The sequence below is a fragment of the Notamacropus eugenii genome, chromosome 2 (genome assembly GCF_028372415.1).
Source record: "Notamacropus eugenii isolate mMacEug1 chromosome 2, mMacEug1.pri_v2, whole genome shotgun sequence".
Taxonomy (NCBI): domain Eukaryota; kingdom Metazoa; phylum Chordata; class Mammalia; order Diprotodontia; family Macropodidae; genus Notamacropus; species Notamacropus eugenii.
The window spans coordinates 484,408,463-484,428,014 of record NC_092873.1 but is presented as its reverse complement, the minus strand read 5'-3'; the positions used below and the strand labels follow the sequence as shown (position 1 = coordinate 484,428,014).

The window sequence follows — 19,552 nt, the reverse complement described above, 5'->3', positions numbered from 1 at the left end:
ACAACAGAAAAATTAAACACGTGCAACTCGTCTGGCAGAGAACCAGTGTATAATATTCATTTATAGTTTAAAGGACAAGTGACAGTGGTCAGTTTTGAAACTGCTCATTTATTTCTGTTGACTTAAACTACAATGTGTTTGAAAGTTGGCTTTAGCAAAGTGTTATGTAATAAATTTTCTAAGGGAAAGAAAGTTGCATATGTGAGAACTGAAAGAGGATTTCATAGGTACATTTATTTTAAAAATTTTTTATAGTATATTTTTAAGAAATAGTAAATATTTATAGTGGTATCAGTTTTAAAGTAGTGTAGAAGTATATACAAATCTCTGTTTTAGGCTTAGGAGTTTTCTTTCATTTTGTAAATATGCTTAATTAAGAAATAGTCAAGGATTTTTCATTTTTATGTTTAAATTTTAAAAATTTATTATTTATTTGTTTTTACCTTCTTTGTCTTTAAATTTTGAGTTCTAGATTTCCATGCCTTCCTCTCACCCCTCCCCTACCCACTGAAAGGACAAATGATATGATATTCATTATACTTGTGAAATCATATAAAACAAGTTTCCATATTAACCATATTGAAAACAAAGCCAAGAAAAAGAAAGCAAGATACTTCAATTTGCACACAGAGTACACCAGTTCTCTCTGGAAGTGAATTGAATTGTTTTTTATCATGAGTCCTTTGGAATTGACTAAGATCATTATATTGATCAGAGTAACCAAGTCCTTCACAATTATTCATCATTATAACTTTGCTGTTACTGTGCACAGTGATCTTCTGGTTCTTCTCACTTCACTTTGCATCAGTTCGTATAAGTCTTGCCATGTTTTTTCTGAAACCACCCCCCTTCATCTTTTCTTATAGCACAGTAGTACTTCATCACAATCATACTTCATCACAGTCATGTGCTGCAACTTGTTCATCCATTCCCCAACTGATGGGCATCACCTCAATTTGTAGTTCTTTGCTGCCACAAAAAGCTGCTATAAATATTTTTGTACGTTTAGATCCATTTCTTTTTTCTTTAATCTCTTTGAGATACAGCACTAGTAGTAGTATTGCTGGATCAAAGGGTATGTAGTTTATAGCCCTTTGGGCATAGTTCCAGATTGTTCTGCAGAATGATTGGACCATTCTATACCAACAGGGCAGCTAGGTGGTGCAGTGGATAGAGCACTAGTACAAGAGTCAGAAGGACCTGAGTTCAAATCTCACTTCAGACACTTGACACTCACTAGCTGTGTGACCTTGGGCAAGTCACTTAAGCCCAATTGCCTTATCCTGGGTCATCTCCAGTCATCCTGAAGAATATCTGGTCACTGGATTCAGATGGCTCTGGAGGAGAAGTGAGGCTGGTGACCTGCACAGCCCTCTGATGGCATGGTCTTCTTCGTCAACGAAGGATGAACACACACAACACACATACACACACACACACACACACACACACACACACACTATACCAATAACACTACTATGCCAACAGTTTATTAATGTACTTATTTTCCCTCAACCCCTGTAGTTTTAGTCATTATGTGAGGTGGTACCTGATTTACCTTTCTCTAATCAGTAGTGATTTGTTATTGTTGAGTCATTTCAGTCATGTTCTACTGTCCATGACCCCATTTGGGGTTTTATTGGCAAAGACACTGAAGTGGTTTGCTGTTTCCTTCTCTAGCTCACTTTACAGATGAAGAGCTAAGGCAAATAGGGTTCAGTGACTTGCTTGCTGATAGTCACACAGCTACTACGTGTCTGAGGCCAGATTTGAATTCAGGGATTTGAATCTTCCTGACTCCAGGCCTACATTCTATCTACTGTGCCACCAACTGCCCAGTTAATAATGATTTAGAGCATTTTCTCATGACTTTAGATAGCTTTGATTTCTTCTTCAGCAAACTGACTGTTTATATCCCTTGACCATTTATTAATTGGAGAATGGCTCTTATAAATTAGACTCGATTCTCTATGTTTGAGAAATGAGGCTTTTATCAGAGAAACTTACTATAAATTTTTTTGATATTACTTGTCTATTGTACTTTTTAGCAAAATGTGCTTTCCCTGATTATTTCTTTCAATTAGGACTGTTTTTACTTTTGCTTTGTCTAACGTCATGAATGCTACCCCTGCCTTTTTTACTTCAGCTAAAACATAATAGACTGTGCTGCAGCCCTTTGTTTTAACTCTTTGTATGTCTTTCTGTTTCAGATATTTCTCTTGTAAACAGCATGTTTTTGGATTCTAGTTTTTAATACATTCTGCTATCCACTTCTGTTTTATGGGTGAGCTCATTCCATTTACATTCACAGTTATGATTATTAACTGTGTATATCCCTCCATTCTATTTTCTTCTGTTTATCCTTTTCTCTTTTTATACTGACCCTCCTCAAAAGTCTGTTTTGCTTGTGATCACTGCCTTCCCTTATCTGTCCTCCCTTTTATCAAGCCCCCACCTCCCACCATATCTTTTTATCCCTCTCTTCTATTTTTCTGTTGGGTAAGACGGATGTCTATACTCGACTGAGGGTATGTGTACATGCATACATACATACATACATACACACACATGTGTATGTGTGTGTGTGTATATATGCTCTTCCTTGGGTACCTCTTTTATGTGAGACATTTTACCCCATACTACCTCTTCCTTCTCCCGTTTCTCAGTGCCTCTCTTTTTCTTCCCCTTTCATCTTTTTGAGAGCATTGCAGTATGATCAACTTACACCTTTGTCTATGTGGATTCCGTCTAACTACTCTAATAATGATAAAATTCTTGGAAATTAGTTGTATTATCTTCTCATATAGGAATATAAACAGTTTAACTGTAATGAATCCCTAATGGTTACTCTTTCATGTTTGTCTTCTTATGCATCTCTTGAGTCTTGTGATGGAATATTAGATTTTCTATTTAGCTCTGGTCTTTTTATCAGAGATACTTGAAAGTCCTCTATTTCATTAAATGGCCATTTTTCCCCCCTACATGATTATACTTATGAGCAAGAACTTCTTAACAGTATCATAATGTTCCTTCTGGCTGATTATGTTCAGGGGTACATTCCTAACTATTGACTAGGTCCCAGGCAGATGTGTTAAGAGCAGTCTTTTTTCAAGAGAGGATAGGATACAACTACAGTATGACTACTGTTAATGCCCAAATTAGAAATTTATTCATTACTAAATGTCCAGTTTTCTCTGGGTTTGAGGTCTTTTTTAAAATGTTCATTAACTCAGTCAAGCTTGTTATGTAAAAAAGTAGCTAGAAACTCCCCTTAAAAGACTTCAAGCTTAAGATTTAAGTAGCATACTAGGAAGAGTGAGTATTTCATATGTGTGAAGACTTACATATTGAGAGAATATTTATGTGGGAAATACTTTCAGTTACAAAATGCAAAAATAATCTTAGATACTTCCTCCTAGTATCTCTTTTGGGTTTTATTTTTCCTTCTTTGGTTGGATAGCTTGTGCTCTCAATTCTCTCATCTCAGGTTGCTGATAAATAAAATTAAAAGCCTTTATCTATTTTGCTACACCACCAGTACTAGTTGTCCAACAGATGTCTGAGTTTGTATGTGTTTGAGGTAATGTAGTCCAAGCAGGAAGTTATTCAGGAAGCATTTGACCTTGGGAGCATCATTATAACTACGCACTGTTTGCCATAGAATTGTTCAGGAAGGACGTCCAGATTATGCCTTGTCTGTGATGGCCGTATGTAAGTGAAGAGATGTGTGTGTACTCACATTGGGAGTATCCTGCCCTGGCACAGTATTTGGCCTGTCTTGATGAGTGAGAAAACTGATAGATGCAAAAGAGAAAGAAAGCAATCTCTCTCTTTTTTTTAATTCTAGGAAATCATAGCAATTTATACTTACGCATTTTCAGGTTTATAAAATGATTTCTTCCTGGAGGATACTGGCCATCTGATGCCATTACAGGATTAGTCATGCCCTTGGTGGTACCTGCGGGGACCCAAGGTAGGAAGAGGAAGAGATAGTGGTTAGTGGCTGTATTTTAGAAAGGGCCTCAGAAAACCCAGACAGAGGTTAGAGAACTTTGTGGTACATGGGGCATAGGAAGTATTAAATTTAAAAAAAACTCCAAAACTTTTGAGGAGAAAATGAGGAATCACAAAGATTGAAAATCAGGAACAGCTTGGGAGTCTTGACCATGGCCCAGGAAAAGAGGCTAACCAAGGGAGATTTATGCAACTCAAGGAGCCAGAGTCAAAATTTGGGTATCTATAAGGAGATTATATTTAGCCTGGTTTGAAGTGGATCTAGGGCCTAGGCAGAATAGACCTTTAAAAAATATTCCAGTAGTATTTGTTACAGTATCTACATTACTGCTAACTAGATCTCACCAGGGGGCACAGTAGGTGATAAATGGTTCAGGGTCCCTCAGTTGCTTCTAGATGGGAAATGCACTTTTTTTTAGATATGTGGAGATGCTTTAAACCTTGTTTTCTCAGGTAATCAGGAAAGCTGAGAGATGATTGACTTAGAATGAGCGTAGAAGTAAGAGTGGTCTAACGAGGAATACGAGGATGGCCTAAGAATTGGGGCTTATGGGAAGAGGCAGCCAAACTGAGATGGGGAGTGCCTCCATCAATGAAATTGCAGGTCTGTGTTTTAAAAGAAAGACAGGGAGCCATGATTAACCACAGATACAGACGCTGTCTTTTAGCGTATTTGTGCCATTGAGTGAGCAGACAGGGGGACTCTCTGGCTCCTTGTCTCTTAATCCCTATTGTTTGTGTCACATAGGAATAGCTTGACTTAATAAAGTACAGGGTAACATTGCACCAGAAATACAAGTTTTTCCTATTTATTTTTTGCTTTTGGGCAGGATCCTGCCTTTTCTTTTTTTGCTTCAGCAAGCATGCTCCTCAGGGTGAGGAAATATTTATAATCTTTAATTTCCTGCTTTGTTTTAGGTTGGTTTGTTTTGTAACTTATTTTTTCAGAATACTTTTTTAGTTACTAAGTTAATTGGGGATTTTGAAATGTAAACCTCAGCTGGCTTTTTTTTTATTATTTCATTTGTTTTCAGTGTTCTACAGTCACTTCCATATATCTTAGATTTTTTTCCCCTCCCTTCCCCTCCTTCTCTCATCTCCCCAATCCCTCCCTGAGATGGCATACAATTTTATATAGGTTCTACACCTCAGCTGGCTTTTCAAGTAATCCGAAAACCTAATGTTTGACTTCCTTTGAGGTTTGGGAATGTTTCTTTTTTTGTGAGGAAAATGTCATAATGTTCAAAGGAACATTTCTTCCATGACTGAGGAATTTAGATCATGTAGGGTTTTATTGGCAGGTAGTCTTTGGTTTCTCACATCACTTGAAAGCTAGGGAAATTCTGGAGAAAGGATTTCTCTCTGAGAACCAAAGCTGGAGAAGCAAGCAGATCTCTTCTAGGAGAAGAAAGGGCTGGAGGCAGCCAGGGCCTGAGGCAAAAGGAAGTTTTTATCAATCCTGATACTAAGTTACATTTAAGTAAGAGGAGAATAACTCTCTCAAGAACCAAGTGTGGATTTTAAAGGAGGCAAGATTAAGTAAAAGACCTGTAGGAAAGCAATCTGTCAGAAGTTAGGTATAGACCGGCAGCTTACACCATATGCTAAGATAAACTCCCAATGAATATATAACTTATATATAAAAAGTCACATAATAAATTAGAGGAACAAACCTTTCTATAGATAAGCAAAAAGTTCACGATTAAGTGAAGGATACAAAGGATCACAAGATAAACTGGAAAATTTTGTTTGAAATTTAAAAGGTTTTGCACAAACAATTCCAATACCACTATAATTAGAAATTTCCCAGTTAACTGGGGGAAAAAAAATTTTGTATCAGGTTTCTCTGAAACAACTCATTTCCAAGATATGTAAGAAGCTGATTCAAATTTATGAGAATAAGAACCATTCCTATCCCAGATTTTGCCCCACTAATCCTTAGCCTTGGATTATTCCCACCTTCTACTGCACTCACTCCTGTTCTCTGTTGCCAAATAAATCAGGAGAAAATCATAGAATCATGTGGTCTGCATGCATTACAAATTCATGTTACAATCTTAACTGGGTCCTCACTTCAGCGAGGCAGTTCTATAACATCTCCCTAATCGACTCATCATCCCATTTACCACCATTCTGAAGCTTTTCATCCCTTCTCAAATGTTGTATAACTCCCCTCCCTCCAGTCTCTCAGGTAAGAACCTTGCCTTACATGATATGGTGGCCCTTCTTGCCATTGATCGATTCCATCCCATCCTATCTAGCAGATTGCTGCCTCAGTTTTCCATTTCATTTATCTTCCATCTCTCCCTGTCTACTGACTGCTTCCCTGCTGCCTGTAAAAACATGCCCATGTCTTTCCCATTCCCCACCAAAAAAACAAACCCCAAACCCTCACCTGATCCATCCGTCCTCAGTATTTATCATTCCATCTCTCTCCTCTTTTGTGCCTAAACTATTTGGGAAGGTCATTGGAAATAGGTGCCTCTACTTTCTCATTGTCTTTTTAACTCTCTATGCGCTGATTTCCAGCCTTTTCATTCAATCAAAACTGCTCTCTCCAAAGCGTGATCTCTTAATTCTTGATCCTCATCCTTCTTGATCTCTTTACAGCTCTTAACACTGTCAGTTGCCTTCTTTTTCTTAATGTTCTCTTCTCTCTGTTTTTGTGACACCACTCTCTTTTTCTTCTTTTCCTACCTATCTGAGCATTCCTTTTCATTCTCCTTTGCTCGATCTTCATCCAGGTCATGCGTGCTAATTGCAGGTGCCCCACAGGGCTCTGACTTGGACCCTCTTCTATTCCCCTTCTGTATTATTTCATTTAGTAATCTTGTCTTTCAGGGATTAGATTATCATTTCTGTGCTAGTGATTCTCAAATCTGCTTATCTGGCCCTGACCTCTCTGCTAACTTCCAGTTATGCATTTCCAACTTAGGGCATCTCAGATTGAATGTTCCATAGACATCATAAACTCAGTATGACAAAAGCTGTATCCATCCTTCCTCCCTCTTCCTTATTTCCCTCTTATGTTGATAGCACCTGCATCCTCATGGTCACCACTGTTCCCAAACTGGGTGTCACCCTCAACTCCTTAGTCTCATCAGTGCCCCACCATGTCCAATCTGTTGCCATTTTACCTTTGTAACATCTCTTGTACATGCTCCTCTGTCACTGTCACCACTCTAGTGCCGAACTTCCTCTGATGATTATCTTCCATGTTTTATCTCGTCTATGGCTTGTTTGTACGTTGTCTCCCCCATTAGACTGTGAGCTCTTTTAGATCAGGAACTCCCTTTAGCCTTTCATTGTTTCTCTAGCACTTCACACAGTACCTGGAACATAGTGGGTGCTTAATGAATGTTTATTGACTGACCCGAGTTATTCCCTCATTGCTAAAAGGTCAAAGGATATGGATAGAGAATCATCAAGGAAAGAAATCAGTTTGGCAGAGTTGACCAAAAAAATGAAAATGACAGATGTTAGAAGGGCTACTGGAAACCACATTAATGTACTATTGGTAGAGCTATTAACTGATTGATCCATTCTGAAAAGTGGTTTAGAACTGTGCCCCAAAAAGTTACTATAATGTTCATACTCTTGTACCCAGCTATATTACTACTCAGTCTCTACCTGAAAGAGATCAAAGAAAGAGGGAAAGGCCCTTTACGTATAAAGAACTATTTCTAGTAGCTCTTTTTGAACCATCAGATAACTGGAAAGTAAGAGAATACCCAAGAATTGGGCAATGGCAAAACAGAATATGGTATATGAATATCCCTAGCCTCCTTAATGTTAGTCCCTTCCCTACAAGGTTATCCCCAATTTCCCCTATGCATTTCTTGTTTGTACATAGTGGTTTTCTTCCCCATCAGACTGAGCTCCTTGAGATTAGGGACTGGTTTTTACCTTTCTCTGTATCTCTAGCACTTAGAATAATGCCTAGCACATAGCAGGCATTTATTAAATGGTCATTGACATGACTGTTGTGCTTTAAGAAATGATGAAAGAGATGGTTTCAGAGAAATCTAGGAAGATTAGTATGAATGAATCAAGTGAAGTGAGCAGAACCAGAACAATGTACATATTTGCAACAATACTGTCAAAATAAATGATTTTACAAGACTTAATTCTGATCAATGCATTCACCAGCCATGACTCCAGAGGACCAGTTATGAAGAATGCTACCCCCCTCCTGACAGAGATGATGAACTCAAGACATAGAGTAAAAAATTCATTTTTGGAGAAGGCCAATGTGGGAATTTGTTTTACATGACTGTACATTTTTATTGAAAGGATTTTGTTTTTCTTTTTCTTTTTTCCTTTCTCAGTGCAGTTGGGGAGGTGGGAAAGAGAGAAAATAAATGAAAATGGGAAGTATGTCATGCTTGAAGCATGGCTTCTCTTTCAGTTTAATGGCTTTAGTTCAGAAAAGCTTGTAAATATAACTATATGCTAATTCCTAATCATTCATACCCTAACGCTAGAAATCATGCAACTGGGACCCCATTGTTACCTGTATATGTGTGTTGGTTGTGGGAACAGTTGCTTTGAAAAAAAATTATATCCTTAAAGATAGAAATAGTCATGTAGCTGGACAACTTTGTGACCAGTTGGTATCAATCCATTTTTTTCTTTTCTAGGGCTTCTTCAGATTTCCCAAAACAAAGTGGCAGTCCTTCTCTTGGCTGGTGGTCAGGGCACAAGACTTGGTGTGGCATATCCCAAAGGAATGTATGATGTGGGTTTGCCATCGCGTAAAACTCTCTTCCAGATCCAAGCCGAGCGCATTTTGAAACTGCAGCAGCTAGTTGAGAAACATCATGGCAGCCAGTGCATCATTCCTTGGTAAAAAGGCCTTTGGCTAGCATTTCCTAATATAGATTGGTTTGTGATATTCAAAATGCGTACCAAGTATAGCAGCTTGATACAGGGGCATTATGGAAACCTAATTTTTCATTTATTTTAATGTCTATGTTAAAATCATCAAATAGTTCACCAACCACGTTTCACGAATCACTGTGGCTTCAAAGAGTGATGTACTTATGTGTTTATTGTGGGCATGTTTTTTGAACAACCTGCCTCAGGTTAGGAATAAGAAAGACAATTAGATATGTTGGAAAAGTGGTAGGGATTGAGTAGAGTTCAACTGTACTGAAGAAATATGGCTTCTCGATCTGAACATTTGTGTTACTGTCCTAAGGAGTTTGTGCTGTGATTGACAAAGATAATATCTGAAAATCTAGGTTTATAAATATGATACATTAAGCTTATCTTTAGGTTAGCTAATATAAAAGATCCTTTAATTTAGAGAATTTACCATAGGTGCATTATAAATAGAATATTTTAAACTTCATTTTACACTGGGTTTTTCCATGTGACATTTGTTGTCCTAATAAAGGAGGCACTTTGCCTTCATTTATAAGTGTAACTCTTCCTGCACTTTGAGGAAGGGTAGTTGTGGTAAGTATGAAAAATAATTTCCTCAAGCTAATTGTAGTTTGGTTTCTTTAACACCAGATTTACTAATTTTTTTCAGTATTTTTCCTTTTTAGTATTATTGGGACAGGAAAAACTGAGTTTCTTTATTGCTTTGTACTTTTTAAAAACTACATTACAACTGAAACCGTACTTTTTCTGTTTGAGGTTTTGAATTACATCTGCCTTTCTGTGCATTTCCAGATTTCCTGGAATATGTGTCATTCGTTTTACTATTATCTTGAAAAATATTCCTTCTAGGATTCTCTGACATATGATTAATACTCCATGTTGAGGGTACTTGTCAGTCTGGAGTGAATATTTCTGTGCTGTTCTAATATGTGTCCATTACATAAAATGGCAACTCATCATCATTTGTACATGTAAATTTCTAGAACAGAATATGTATGTATATATGTAACAAGTGAGCCATTTCTACAAGTAACCCTTGTGCCAATCAAAAGTAAAGGGTTATTTATCATTTTATGTTTGCAAAGTCAGTGGAAGTGTTAAGAGAATATTTCTAATTCCATTTCAGAATTTTTATAAAAATATCTGCAGTTGAGATTTGCCTGGATGCTGCTTCCACTCTTTCATTTCTGTAGAATGCCTTGTAGTGACTTAGAATACATTTCATATCATAAAATGTATGCTGAGGTTAGTTGGAAGAGTTCGGGTTCTCTAAGAGTTTTAGACATGTACCTTGATTCTGTTTCACGGCAGAGTCTTAGTACTGGGTCGATTGAGAATACTCGCAACTATCTAGGGAGAAAGGTAAGGAGATCAGTAAAGTCTAGCCCTGCCCAAACTCTGCTCTCAGTCAATGCAGGGACAGTCTTCCCATTGTCTGGTTCATAGAGGATCATGACTTCTGGACATTTCTTCTGTCTTTCCAGGTATATTATGACCAGTGGCAGGACAATGGAGTCTACAAAGGAGTTCTTCTCGAAGCACAAGTACTTTGGTTTAAAAAAGGAGAATATCATCTTTTTTCAGCAAGGAATGCTACCTGCCATGCAGTTTGATGGAAGAATTATCCTGGAAGAGAAGAGCAAAGTGGCCATGGCTCCAGGTCTGTGTTGATCACTAATGTGATTAGAGGGGCTAATGGTCCAAATAATCAAACTTCAGTTAACTAAGTGAGCTTTAATTGTTCTCTAAGGTAATAATGAATCAGGCTGTGGTAATACTTTCTTAACTAAAGATGATCGTTAGGAATGATCTTCAAAGGACTGATTTATTTATAAATCTATAAATGTAAATTGCCTAATAAAATGAAAATGTTTGCATAGTTACCCAATAGTTTTGAGATTTGTTTTAGAGAGTTTCATTCTCAAAAACTCACAATTGAATTTCTATTCAATTCTTTCTCATTGAAGTTATTGTTATTGAAATAACCTTTCAAAGCATTTTTTGTGATTTTGTTAGATGTTAAGAAGTGAGAAGTCATATACAAAATTATGGATGTTATAAAACTGGGAGAGATAATGAATCCTCTTAGGACATTTCTGTGCTTACTTGGGAGAGATTACTTAGGCCTGCAGTTCCCTGCTTTGTCCTCCCCTACCCTCACCCCGGCACCATCTAGTGGTAGAGGGATCCATGACCTTGAACCTTTGGTTCTCTTAGGACAAGCCCAGAGTGGAAAGTCTGCAAATGTCTGCAAAAGATCTTTTCTAGATAGGCCAGGTCCTGCGTTTGGGAAGTGTCTGAATGGTATACGGTGTTTTGTGGAATACAACAGGGAGTAGATTTCAGCAGTGTATTAGAATAAAACTTCAGAAGTGGGATGGATTGCCTTGTGAGATAAGTTCCTTTTTATTGAGGTATTCAGGCAGTAGCTGAATGATCACTTCATGGGGATGCTCTGGAGGAATGTGTGTAAGCTGGCCTCGATTGTTTCCTTGGTTCTTTCTAACTGGTGTGAGCCTATGAGTGTACTGTGGCACACATGCACATGCACACACATGCACACACGCACACACATGCACACGCACACACGCATGCACACACATGCACACACACAAGTAATGAGATGGAGTACAGTAATTCTTACAGGAAAACAGTAGGGAAGAGGAACAGGAAGACTTAGGGCCATCACTGCATAGAAGGTGAGTAAAGAAACAAGGCAAACTTGAATTTTTAACACGGAAGGTAGAAAGGATCTCTTAAGTGTCATCAAGATTTGGGATGGAATTCATGACTGGAAAATGGAAATATGAAATATACCTTGTTTAATGTAATATTGATATAATAAAAGGAGTGAATCAGTCTAGATTGCTAAGCAAGTATATTATGCCTATTTGGAAACTGAGCCAGAGGTTGGAAGCCTATTAGATAGAGATGATTAGGAGACTAAAAAAAGAGAAAAAAGGTGTTATTCTTGTGGGAGGATCAGCTTTCCTGAGACAGCCAGTAAGGTTAGCACAGGGAAAAGACAAAGTCTTTGGCTGTGCAGAAATCTGATGAAAGTCTTATTCTGTGAAAAGATTTGATTTAATTCTTCACTTGTCATATTGATTTTCATCTCTAAAGGTTGAAAAAACAACTTGGCCCACTCCCCTGGGCTTAATGCAGGCCAGTTAGGAAAAGTACAATAATCTCTGGAGTCAAAATAACCACATTGTCTTAGAGTAAGAAGGAAGAGAATACTGGGCCTTAACTTAGGGCTTCTGCTTTTAGAAAATAGATTTCATGAAGATGAGAAGAAAGTTCGGGTTGATGGCATGGGCTGAGATTCTGAAAGGGAAGGATGCTCATGGAGCCTGAAAAGCTGTGACTCATGAAATTCTGATGATGTAGGTAGAAATTATTTTAATGAAACCTAAAGAAAGCATTGTGTCTGGAAGAAGCAGGATCTGTGTTAGCTTGAACAGTGAAAGGAAGCACGTGAAGTGCTGGGATGCAGGTCAGGGCCTACTAGGACATCTTAGGAGGAACACAGTAGCCAATGGAAAGGATTACCTTTCAGTTAGATAGGGTGTTCTCTGTCCCCAAATGTGTTCATATGAGGCTACTCACCAGCTGTTAGAGATGTGGTGAAGGGGATGATTGTGTTGGGTAATAACTAGGATTCCTTCTGACTAAGATTCTGTGATTCTGGTTTTGTTCCGAGATGTCCTCTAGGGCCTAAAAGATTCTTTTTGATGCTTGCAGTCTTACAGGATTCTCTCAAACAATCTCATTAAAATTTTTAATAGAATACATTAGTCTACTTTCAGTGCTTCAGGAAGCTTCCTAAGACTAGAAGGTGCCAGCTTGCATTAGGAGAGGGAGTTTCCTTATCTGGAAGTTCCCTCTTTTAATCATATCACAGGTTAGTCCCTTTCCCTGTCAGTACTTACAGACTTCCATTTACAATTCATTTAGCCAAACTTATGCTGAAGTTTAGAGCAACAAGAGAGAGCCTGTGTGTGCCTAATTAACACACTAAGGTGTTAGTTAGTTAGTTAGCACCTTAGTGCTTGTCCCAGCATCCTCCTTGGTTGTGTTGTCCAAGTGCTATGTCTGGTACTGCATTTCCTTCCTTTAACCCCCAGAGCATTGCATGCCTCAGTTCTAACTCTGAGTTGTCAGTTTTCTAGGGGTGGCTTTCCAGTTTAATGTCCAGGATAGCAAAGTTAGAAAACCCATCAATGAACGCAGAAGTTCTGCCCCCTTGGGTGAAAGAAGGCAATGCTGGGTGTCACAGACCTCAGGACAGCAGACCAAAGGAGTGTGAGATCACAGAGCTATAGTTGGAAATGGCTTTAGACACCATCTGGTCCAACCCCTTTATCTTACAGATGAGGGAACTGAGACCCAGAGAGGTTGAGTGATTTGGCCAGAGTCATATGACTGGTGTCAGAGGCAGAATTTGAACTCAGCTCTTCCTGGCTCCAAGTCCTACCTTCTCTTCCCTCTGCCCAACTGCCCTTCATAGGTAAAGCTGCCTCTCAGGTGCTGCTTGTTGGGAGAGCTCCAGATGGACAGCCAACATTTATTAAGCATTTCCTGTGTGCCAAATGCCTCTCTAACTTCCCAAGGTTCAATTGCCCCCAAACGTTGGCATGCTTACATAGAGAAGATGTGTGTGTACGCGCACATACACCCCACCCCCCTTCTTGGGAAAAGGTTGTGTCTCGATGACTTGTGATATATTTGGCTTTTGGCTTCATACTGTCTAGTGACTTGGACGGAAAGATTTTAGAGGTGGAGCTGAGGCACAGTAGACATCTCTTGGGACCCCTGTCCCCCATCTTGCCTTTTCCCTCACCCATAGAACTGGCATTCGTTTTCCGTTAGAGTGTATTGCTCATGCCCTGTATTGGTGCCTAGTTGGTACCCTCTCCCTTTTATTTAATTACTCAGTTTCAGTTTGTTCTGCGGGAAAAACACATAATTTTTTTCATCTTTTTCCTTTGAAACCAAAATACTCTCCTAGTTTTAGATATTTCAGAGGGGCTTAACTGTGAAGCAAAGAAATGATTGGGGGATGAAACCCTGACTTCACTTGCTGCTTCAGACTTAGTTAGCTGTGTGACCGTGCCTCAGTTCACTCTACAGATATTGTTGTTCTTGTTATTATTGTATAACCTTAGGGGAAATTTACAGTGTTGCAAATATTCTAAATACAATGAGTGCCTCTCATAACGATGTCCTGTCCAATATCATTCTACGGTAAACTTCAGCTTGCCAAGGCACAGATCCATCGTAATCTAGCTCAGCTTTTCCAACAGTTCAGTGTTGAACAAGAGAGCCAGCACTGGGACATCCCTGGGGGCAGTCTTCACAGAGCGGATGCTCTTCACGATGCAACGTGCACTTCAAAATTGTTTCTATGGAACTCATTTTGCCCATAACATTCATTCATGTAATTTTGTGTTTTCATGGAGCCAGGTAATGATGTTCACCAGAGAAATAACTGGAGCTGGAGCTGGTCTTTCTTGACTCAGAGGATCATAGATATAGGCTGGAAAAAACCTCAGGAGCCATCTGATTTTACCCCTCATAAGGGGAACTGAGGCCCTTAGCCACACAGGTAGCAGGCAGCAGAAGTAGGATTGGAATCCAGGCCTCTGACCACAGAGCCTTTATTCCTTCCCCTTGAATGTGCTTCATTTGCCTGTTAGTTAATAACTTATTTTTAACATGAATCTCAGTCATAAACCAATAAATTAAGCTTGGTTAAACTTGGCAAAGTTTTTGGTAAAAAAAAAAAATTGGTAAACCTTTAGATGTAATTATTTTCTTAGGATCTCCTTTCCTAATCTTCACATCCAGCTCCTCTCTTCCTTCATTTTCCCCAACAAGCTCTTGGTCTTCGGCTTACACCTTCTGCCTGAGGGTCATCCCTCTCTCCTCTGAGACTCTGACCTGAGCAAATAATTCTTGCCCCTTGACTCTCTATAGGAGGGAGAGGGTGATCTCATTGCTTGTCCCAGGAGTCCAGCAGTATATAAACTCCTGGGGCTCATGTTCTGTCTTAGAGGCTGACTAGCTCTGTGGCCATGTGCACATCATAGGAATGTAACGTGTATGTGTGATACACCCTGTTGGAAGCCTTTAAGGCTTACATTTTTGCTCTCCTGAATCAGAATTTTTAAAAAAACATCAAATCATATATGTTCTACCACTTTTAGTTACATGATTGTGAAGCTTTGGGCTGCTGAAGGAAATAATTTACAAAACCCTGCCTATTCCCTTCTGTTTACTTTAAAGAAACCCTCAACAAATGCATATTAAACTTTTTCATAAAGATTTTATAATTCTACTCTGAATCTAATGATTTTCAACAGTGTCCAGTTTGTGTCGAGATGTAGCATGATGTAGTAAAAAAAATGTTGGGCTTGAAGGAGTCAGGAGATCTGGGTTCTCATCCCGCTCCAGACACTTATTAACTGTGTTTCCATGCTGAAGTCTCTTCTCTACTAAGAGATTTAGCTTCCTCATCTATAAAAGGGAGAAAATAATATTTGAACTACCTACCTGTAAGGGTTATTGCGAGGAAAGTATTTTGTGTACCTTTAAGTTCTACATAAATGTGAGTTCTTGCTGTTAGAATAGAATATTTTTCTCCATTTTCTTAAGAACTAAATTTTTGACTCCCTTCCCCTTTAGATCAGATAATTTGGGGAAGCCTCTTACTTAGTATGCTTTGAGAAGAGCAGACTGATATGATTATGTCTCTTTCCCACCCTGATCCCCCACAAAAAGGATGAAAATGGGCTGCTGGTGGGGGATTACCTGGAGGCAGACAGGCCTAGGTCTCTATTCTTTGAGGGTTGTTTTAGACTTTAAAGATTCTCAATTACTGTGGTCATTTTGTGAAAAGGTGTGATGGGTGCTCCTTATTGAAGGTCATCTGCAGCTTTGTAGGGAGAAAATCCGTGTGAAAGCGATATTAGCAACTGCCTGGGGTGGAGGGACCTCTAAGAGATGCCAATTTATTTTCATTTCCATTCTTTTCGGGTAAAGTACAATAACTTCATTCTTTGGCAAGTGATTTTGAATAACATCTTCAAATATTCATCTTTTTGAGACTGAAGAATGTGTCTTTGGGGCTGTAACTTCATAATTGGCTTATTTCAGGGAGATATTAATAGAATCTGAAACCGTATTAAATAACATTTACTTTTTAAAGATTGTGATATTTTACAAGTTTATTAAATAAGACACTTGAGGGAACCAAGTAAAGAAAAGGGGTAGAAAATCCAAGTCACTTAGACGATGTCCTAGTTATTTTGGTTAAACATTGTTTAAAAGTATATTATCATCTGGCATTTGACTCCTTTCTTTTTGGAACATTTGATTTTCTAACTTTTGGTGTAACATTTTGTGGGCTTTGGTTCATTATGGAACTGTTTTACTTCTCAGATGGGAATGGTGGTCTTTACCGAGCCCTTGCTGCCCATGGCATTGTGGAAGATATGGAGAAAAGGGGCATTTGGGGAATCCATGTCTACTGTGTTGACAACATCTTGGTGAAAGTAGCAGACCCACGTTTTATTGGATTTTGTGTTCAAAAGGGAGCAGACTGTGGAGCAAAGGTAATGTCCTGCCTGGATTAGTTATAGGAATTCTTGATTTTTGTCTCTCTGATTCAGTAGAATAATGTTAATGATCATCTTTGGTTTAAACTTGTCCAACTGAGGTGGCTTCATGAAGGTCTTCAGTCATTATCCCTGGGATGGACATCATCTGACCCCCTCCCCTCATTTTACAGCTGAGGAATCAGGTCTAGAGAGGAGAGAAGCCTGGTGTCCCACAAGATAAGAGGATCATCATCTAGTAATCTCTAGGATGTTTGCCTCTTCTCCCAGTACTGGAGTATTCAAATAACTTAGCATTCCTACTTTTCCACTGGGTAGTGCCTCATTGTGAATGGATGGGCTGGCCTGCTTAGGTATCTGCTTCAGACATTTTTTTAGGAAAGCATTCAAGGTGAGTGGAGGCAGATTTTGTAAGCCCTTGGCTTGAAGAAAAGTCAATCTGAATGTAACTATAAGGGTTGATTGGATCTTCCCACCTTCGCTCCATTTGTTTGAAGTAGTCTTCACTTGCTGGAGTGGTTTGAGATAATGATAATCGCTGACATTCACAGAATGCTCTAAGAGTTAGAAAGCACTAATCCGACAACCACCCCCTGTGGCAAATAAGGCAGAGATTCTCTTCCTCCTCCTCCTCTTGCTTCTCCTTCTCCTCTTCCTTCTCCTTCTCCTCCTCCTTCTCCTCCTTCTCCTTCTCCTCCTTCTCTTCCTTCTCTTCCTCTTCCTTCTCCTTCTCCTTCTCCTCCTCCCCTTCTTCCTCCTCTTCCTCTTCCTCCTCTTCCTATTTTACAGGAGCAGTGACTTACCCTCAGTTGTATCGTTAGTAAGTGGTAGACTTGGGCCTCTTGCTTCTAAGGCTGATGACTTTCAGCATTTTACCACACTGATACCCACATATCATCTGACCTGGTGCAGATCAAACTTTGAATCAGGGACACATTGTTATTAAACACACATACATAAACACATGAATGTACATATATGTTTATATATTTATGTGTCATATGTCAATGTACTACATATGCTCTGTGTTTAAACATATATAGCGTGAAACTATCCTAATCCTAAACATCATACAGTTCTTCCTCTTCAGGATTTCAGTGGTTCTTAGAGAATCCTAGCTATATATAAAAGCACTATGGCAAGGAAAATAAGCATCATGGCCTAGGGAACTTGGTATATTATATTCAAGAACAAATATTTTATGAGAACTAGAGAAAATGAAAACTACTTTTTTTGTTGGAATGACATTTGAAGAATGTATTCTGATTAGTGAGTGGTACCATATATTTACTTTGAGTTTGAAAAAAAAAATGACCTTGGGTTAGTTTGGCTCACAGTAGGGACAAATAGCCTTACGGCCTGTTTTTGATTGTCTGTGCTGCTGAGAGAAATGTGGATCTGAATAACCTGCCATGTTACGCAGAAGGGAACCTTGTCTTGAAGATAGCATTAAGCCCTATGGCTTATGGTAGTGGTGGGTCTGCCCATTTGATTGGAGTCCTAATAACCCCATTGTCATTGGTTGGTCACAGTGACTCTAACTAGTGAGGAGGGAAAAATTTGCTGCAGCGTGACATTAAAGCCCTTCTCTCATGTCTCATTGCAACACCCTGACCTTGAGTTCTTGAAGGCTGTACCAACAGAACATAAACTCTGGCAGGCCTTACCTAGCTTGGAAAGACCTTGAGTGTGGGCCTGGTTATGGGCATACCGTCCTAGACCAGTTGTCAGGGAGGCTGTAGGGTGTTTTTTTCTTTTTTTGGACAAAGCAACCCTCAAATATCATCTAAGTTTGAAGTACACTGACAAAATCATAATTCTTGAAGTATTAAAATAATAGGACATACACAGATAGAAGCTGGGGATCTCTGGAGAGACAGAGCTCATAGGACTAACAAGACTTCCTTTTTTCTCTTTCTAAAATCTGTTCTTCAGATCTAAAATCTATTTTATTTGTCCTCCCTATTTAGATAGGAAGCCTCCAAGATCCACCAATGGAAACAAGATGTAATTCTCACCCTTATCCACTTGGTGCCGCTCTTCTGATTAATATCCATACGTTACTTTATTGAGAGGAGGATTTTGGCTCAATGTGATAACTATAACTGTATCATATATAAAACTATTATGTAACCATATTATAGTATAACGTAGTAATTGTGTCCTACTGTTTTATGTAACCAGCTTAGCCTTGGTGCCCTTGTTATAAGCTCTTTAATAGGCCACATAACATAACATTTAGCTTTCTCTGTCCCCCTCTAAAAAAACCCAACAACTCAGTATTGTGGTCATCGAGTATGCTGTTTCCTGGCTTACAGAGAACTATTACTTTCCCCATCTTACTATATGCTGGGTATGCAGTTAGCGCTTCATAAATGTTTTCATCATTCACTCATTCATTTGGCTCTCATGACAGCCTTGTGTGATATGTGGTGTAGGTGCTTTGATGCTTGTACGTAACAATAAAACCATCACCCCCTTCCTTCTGGACCCCAGACTTCTCTTAATGGAACCTAAGATCACATCGGTTCTCTTGGCTGCTGTTCACACACTGTTGACTTCTCTTAAACTAGCAGTCCCTAAAAACTGCTGTGTCTTTTTTCAGAACTTCTCTAACTTGATTTTCCTCATCTTCTGAAGGTGATTATTTTCAAACCTGTGTAACAGAGTTAGTTGATCATCTTAATCCCAGTTGTTTCCCACATTGGTTAGAGTAGCCCGATTCACGGTGACACCAACAGTGTAGCAGGGTGCCTTTCTGCCCACATCCTTACCTACCAACTCTGACTTTCTGACTTTTATCATCTTTGCCATTTTGATGGGTGTGAGGTAAAACTTTCTAGTTTTAATTCTTGTTTCACTTATTAGTGATCTGCAGAGCTTTTTCTCCCTGTAATCCTTTTGAAAAACTGTTCATGTCTTTTGACCACATCTGTTGGGTAGATGGATGTCATTTCAAACTCTGAGTTGTGATGAACTCCTTGTGAACCCCATTAATCTCTTCAAAGATTTCATCTTCATGGGAACCATTT

At 38.9% G+C, this 19,552-nt stretch overlaps 1 protein-coding gene across 8 annotated transcripts in view; it reads left to right on the top strand.

The window, feature by feature from the left end:
• Nucleotides 1-19,552, top strand: part of UAP1 (UDP-N-acetylglucosamine pyrophosphorylase 1) — a 46,722-nt gene that overhangs the window by 11,526 nt on the left and 15,644 nt on the right. For all 8 annotated transcript variants that reach the window (XM_072648793.1, XM_072648799.1, XM_072648798.1 and 5 more), the window contains 3 exons: nucleotides 8,655-8,859; nucleotides 10,386-10,561; nucleotides 16,345-16,517. In XM_072648793.1, the coding sequence (XP_072504894.1) occupies nucleotides 8,655-8,859; nucleotides 10,386-10,561; nucleotides 16,345-16,517 (554 nt within the window). The remainder of the gene's footprint in view (nucleotides 1-8,654; nucleotides 8,860-10,385; nucleotides 10,562-16,344; nucleotides 16,518-19,552) is intronic.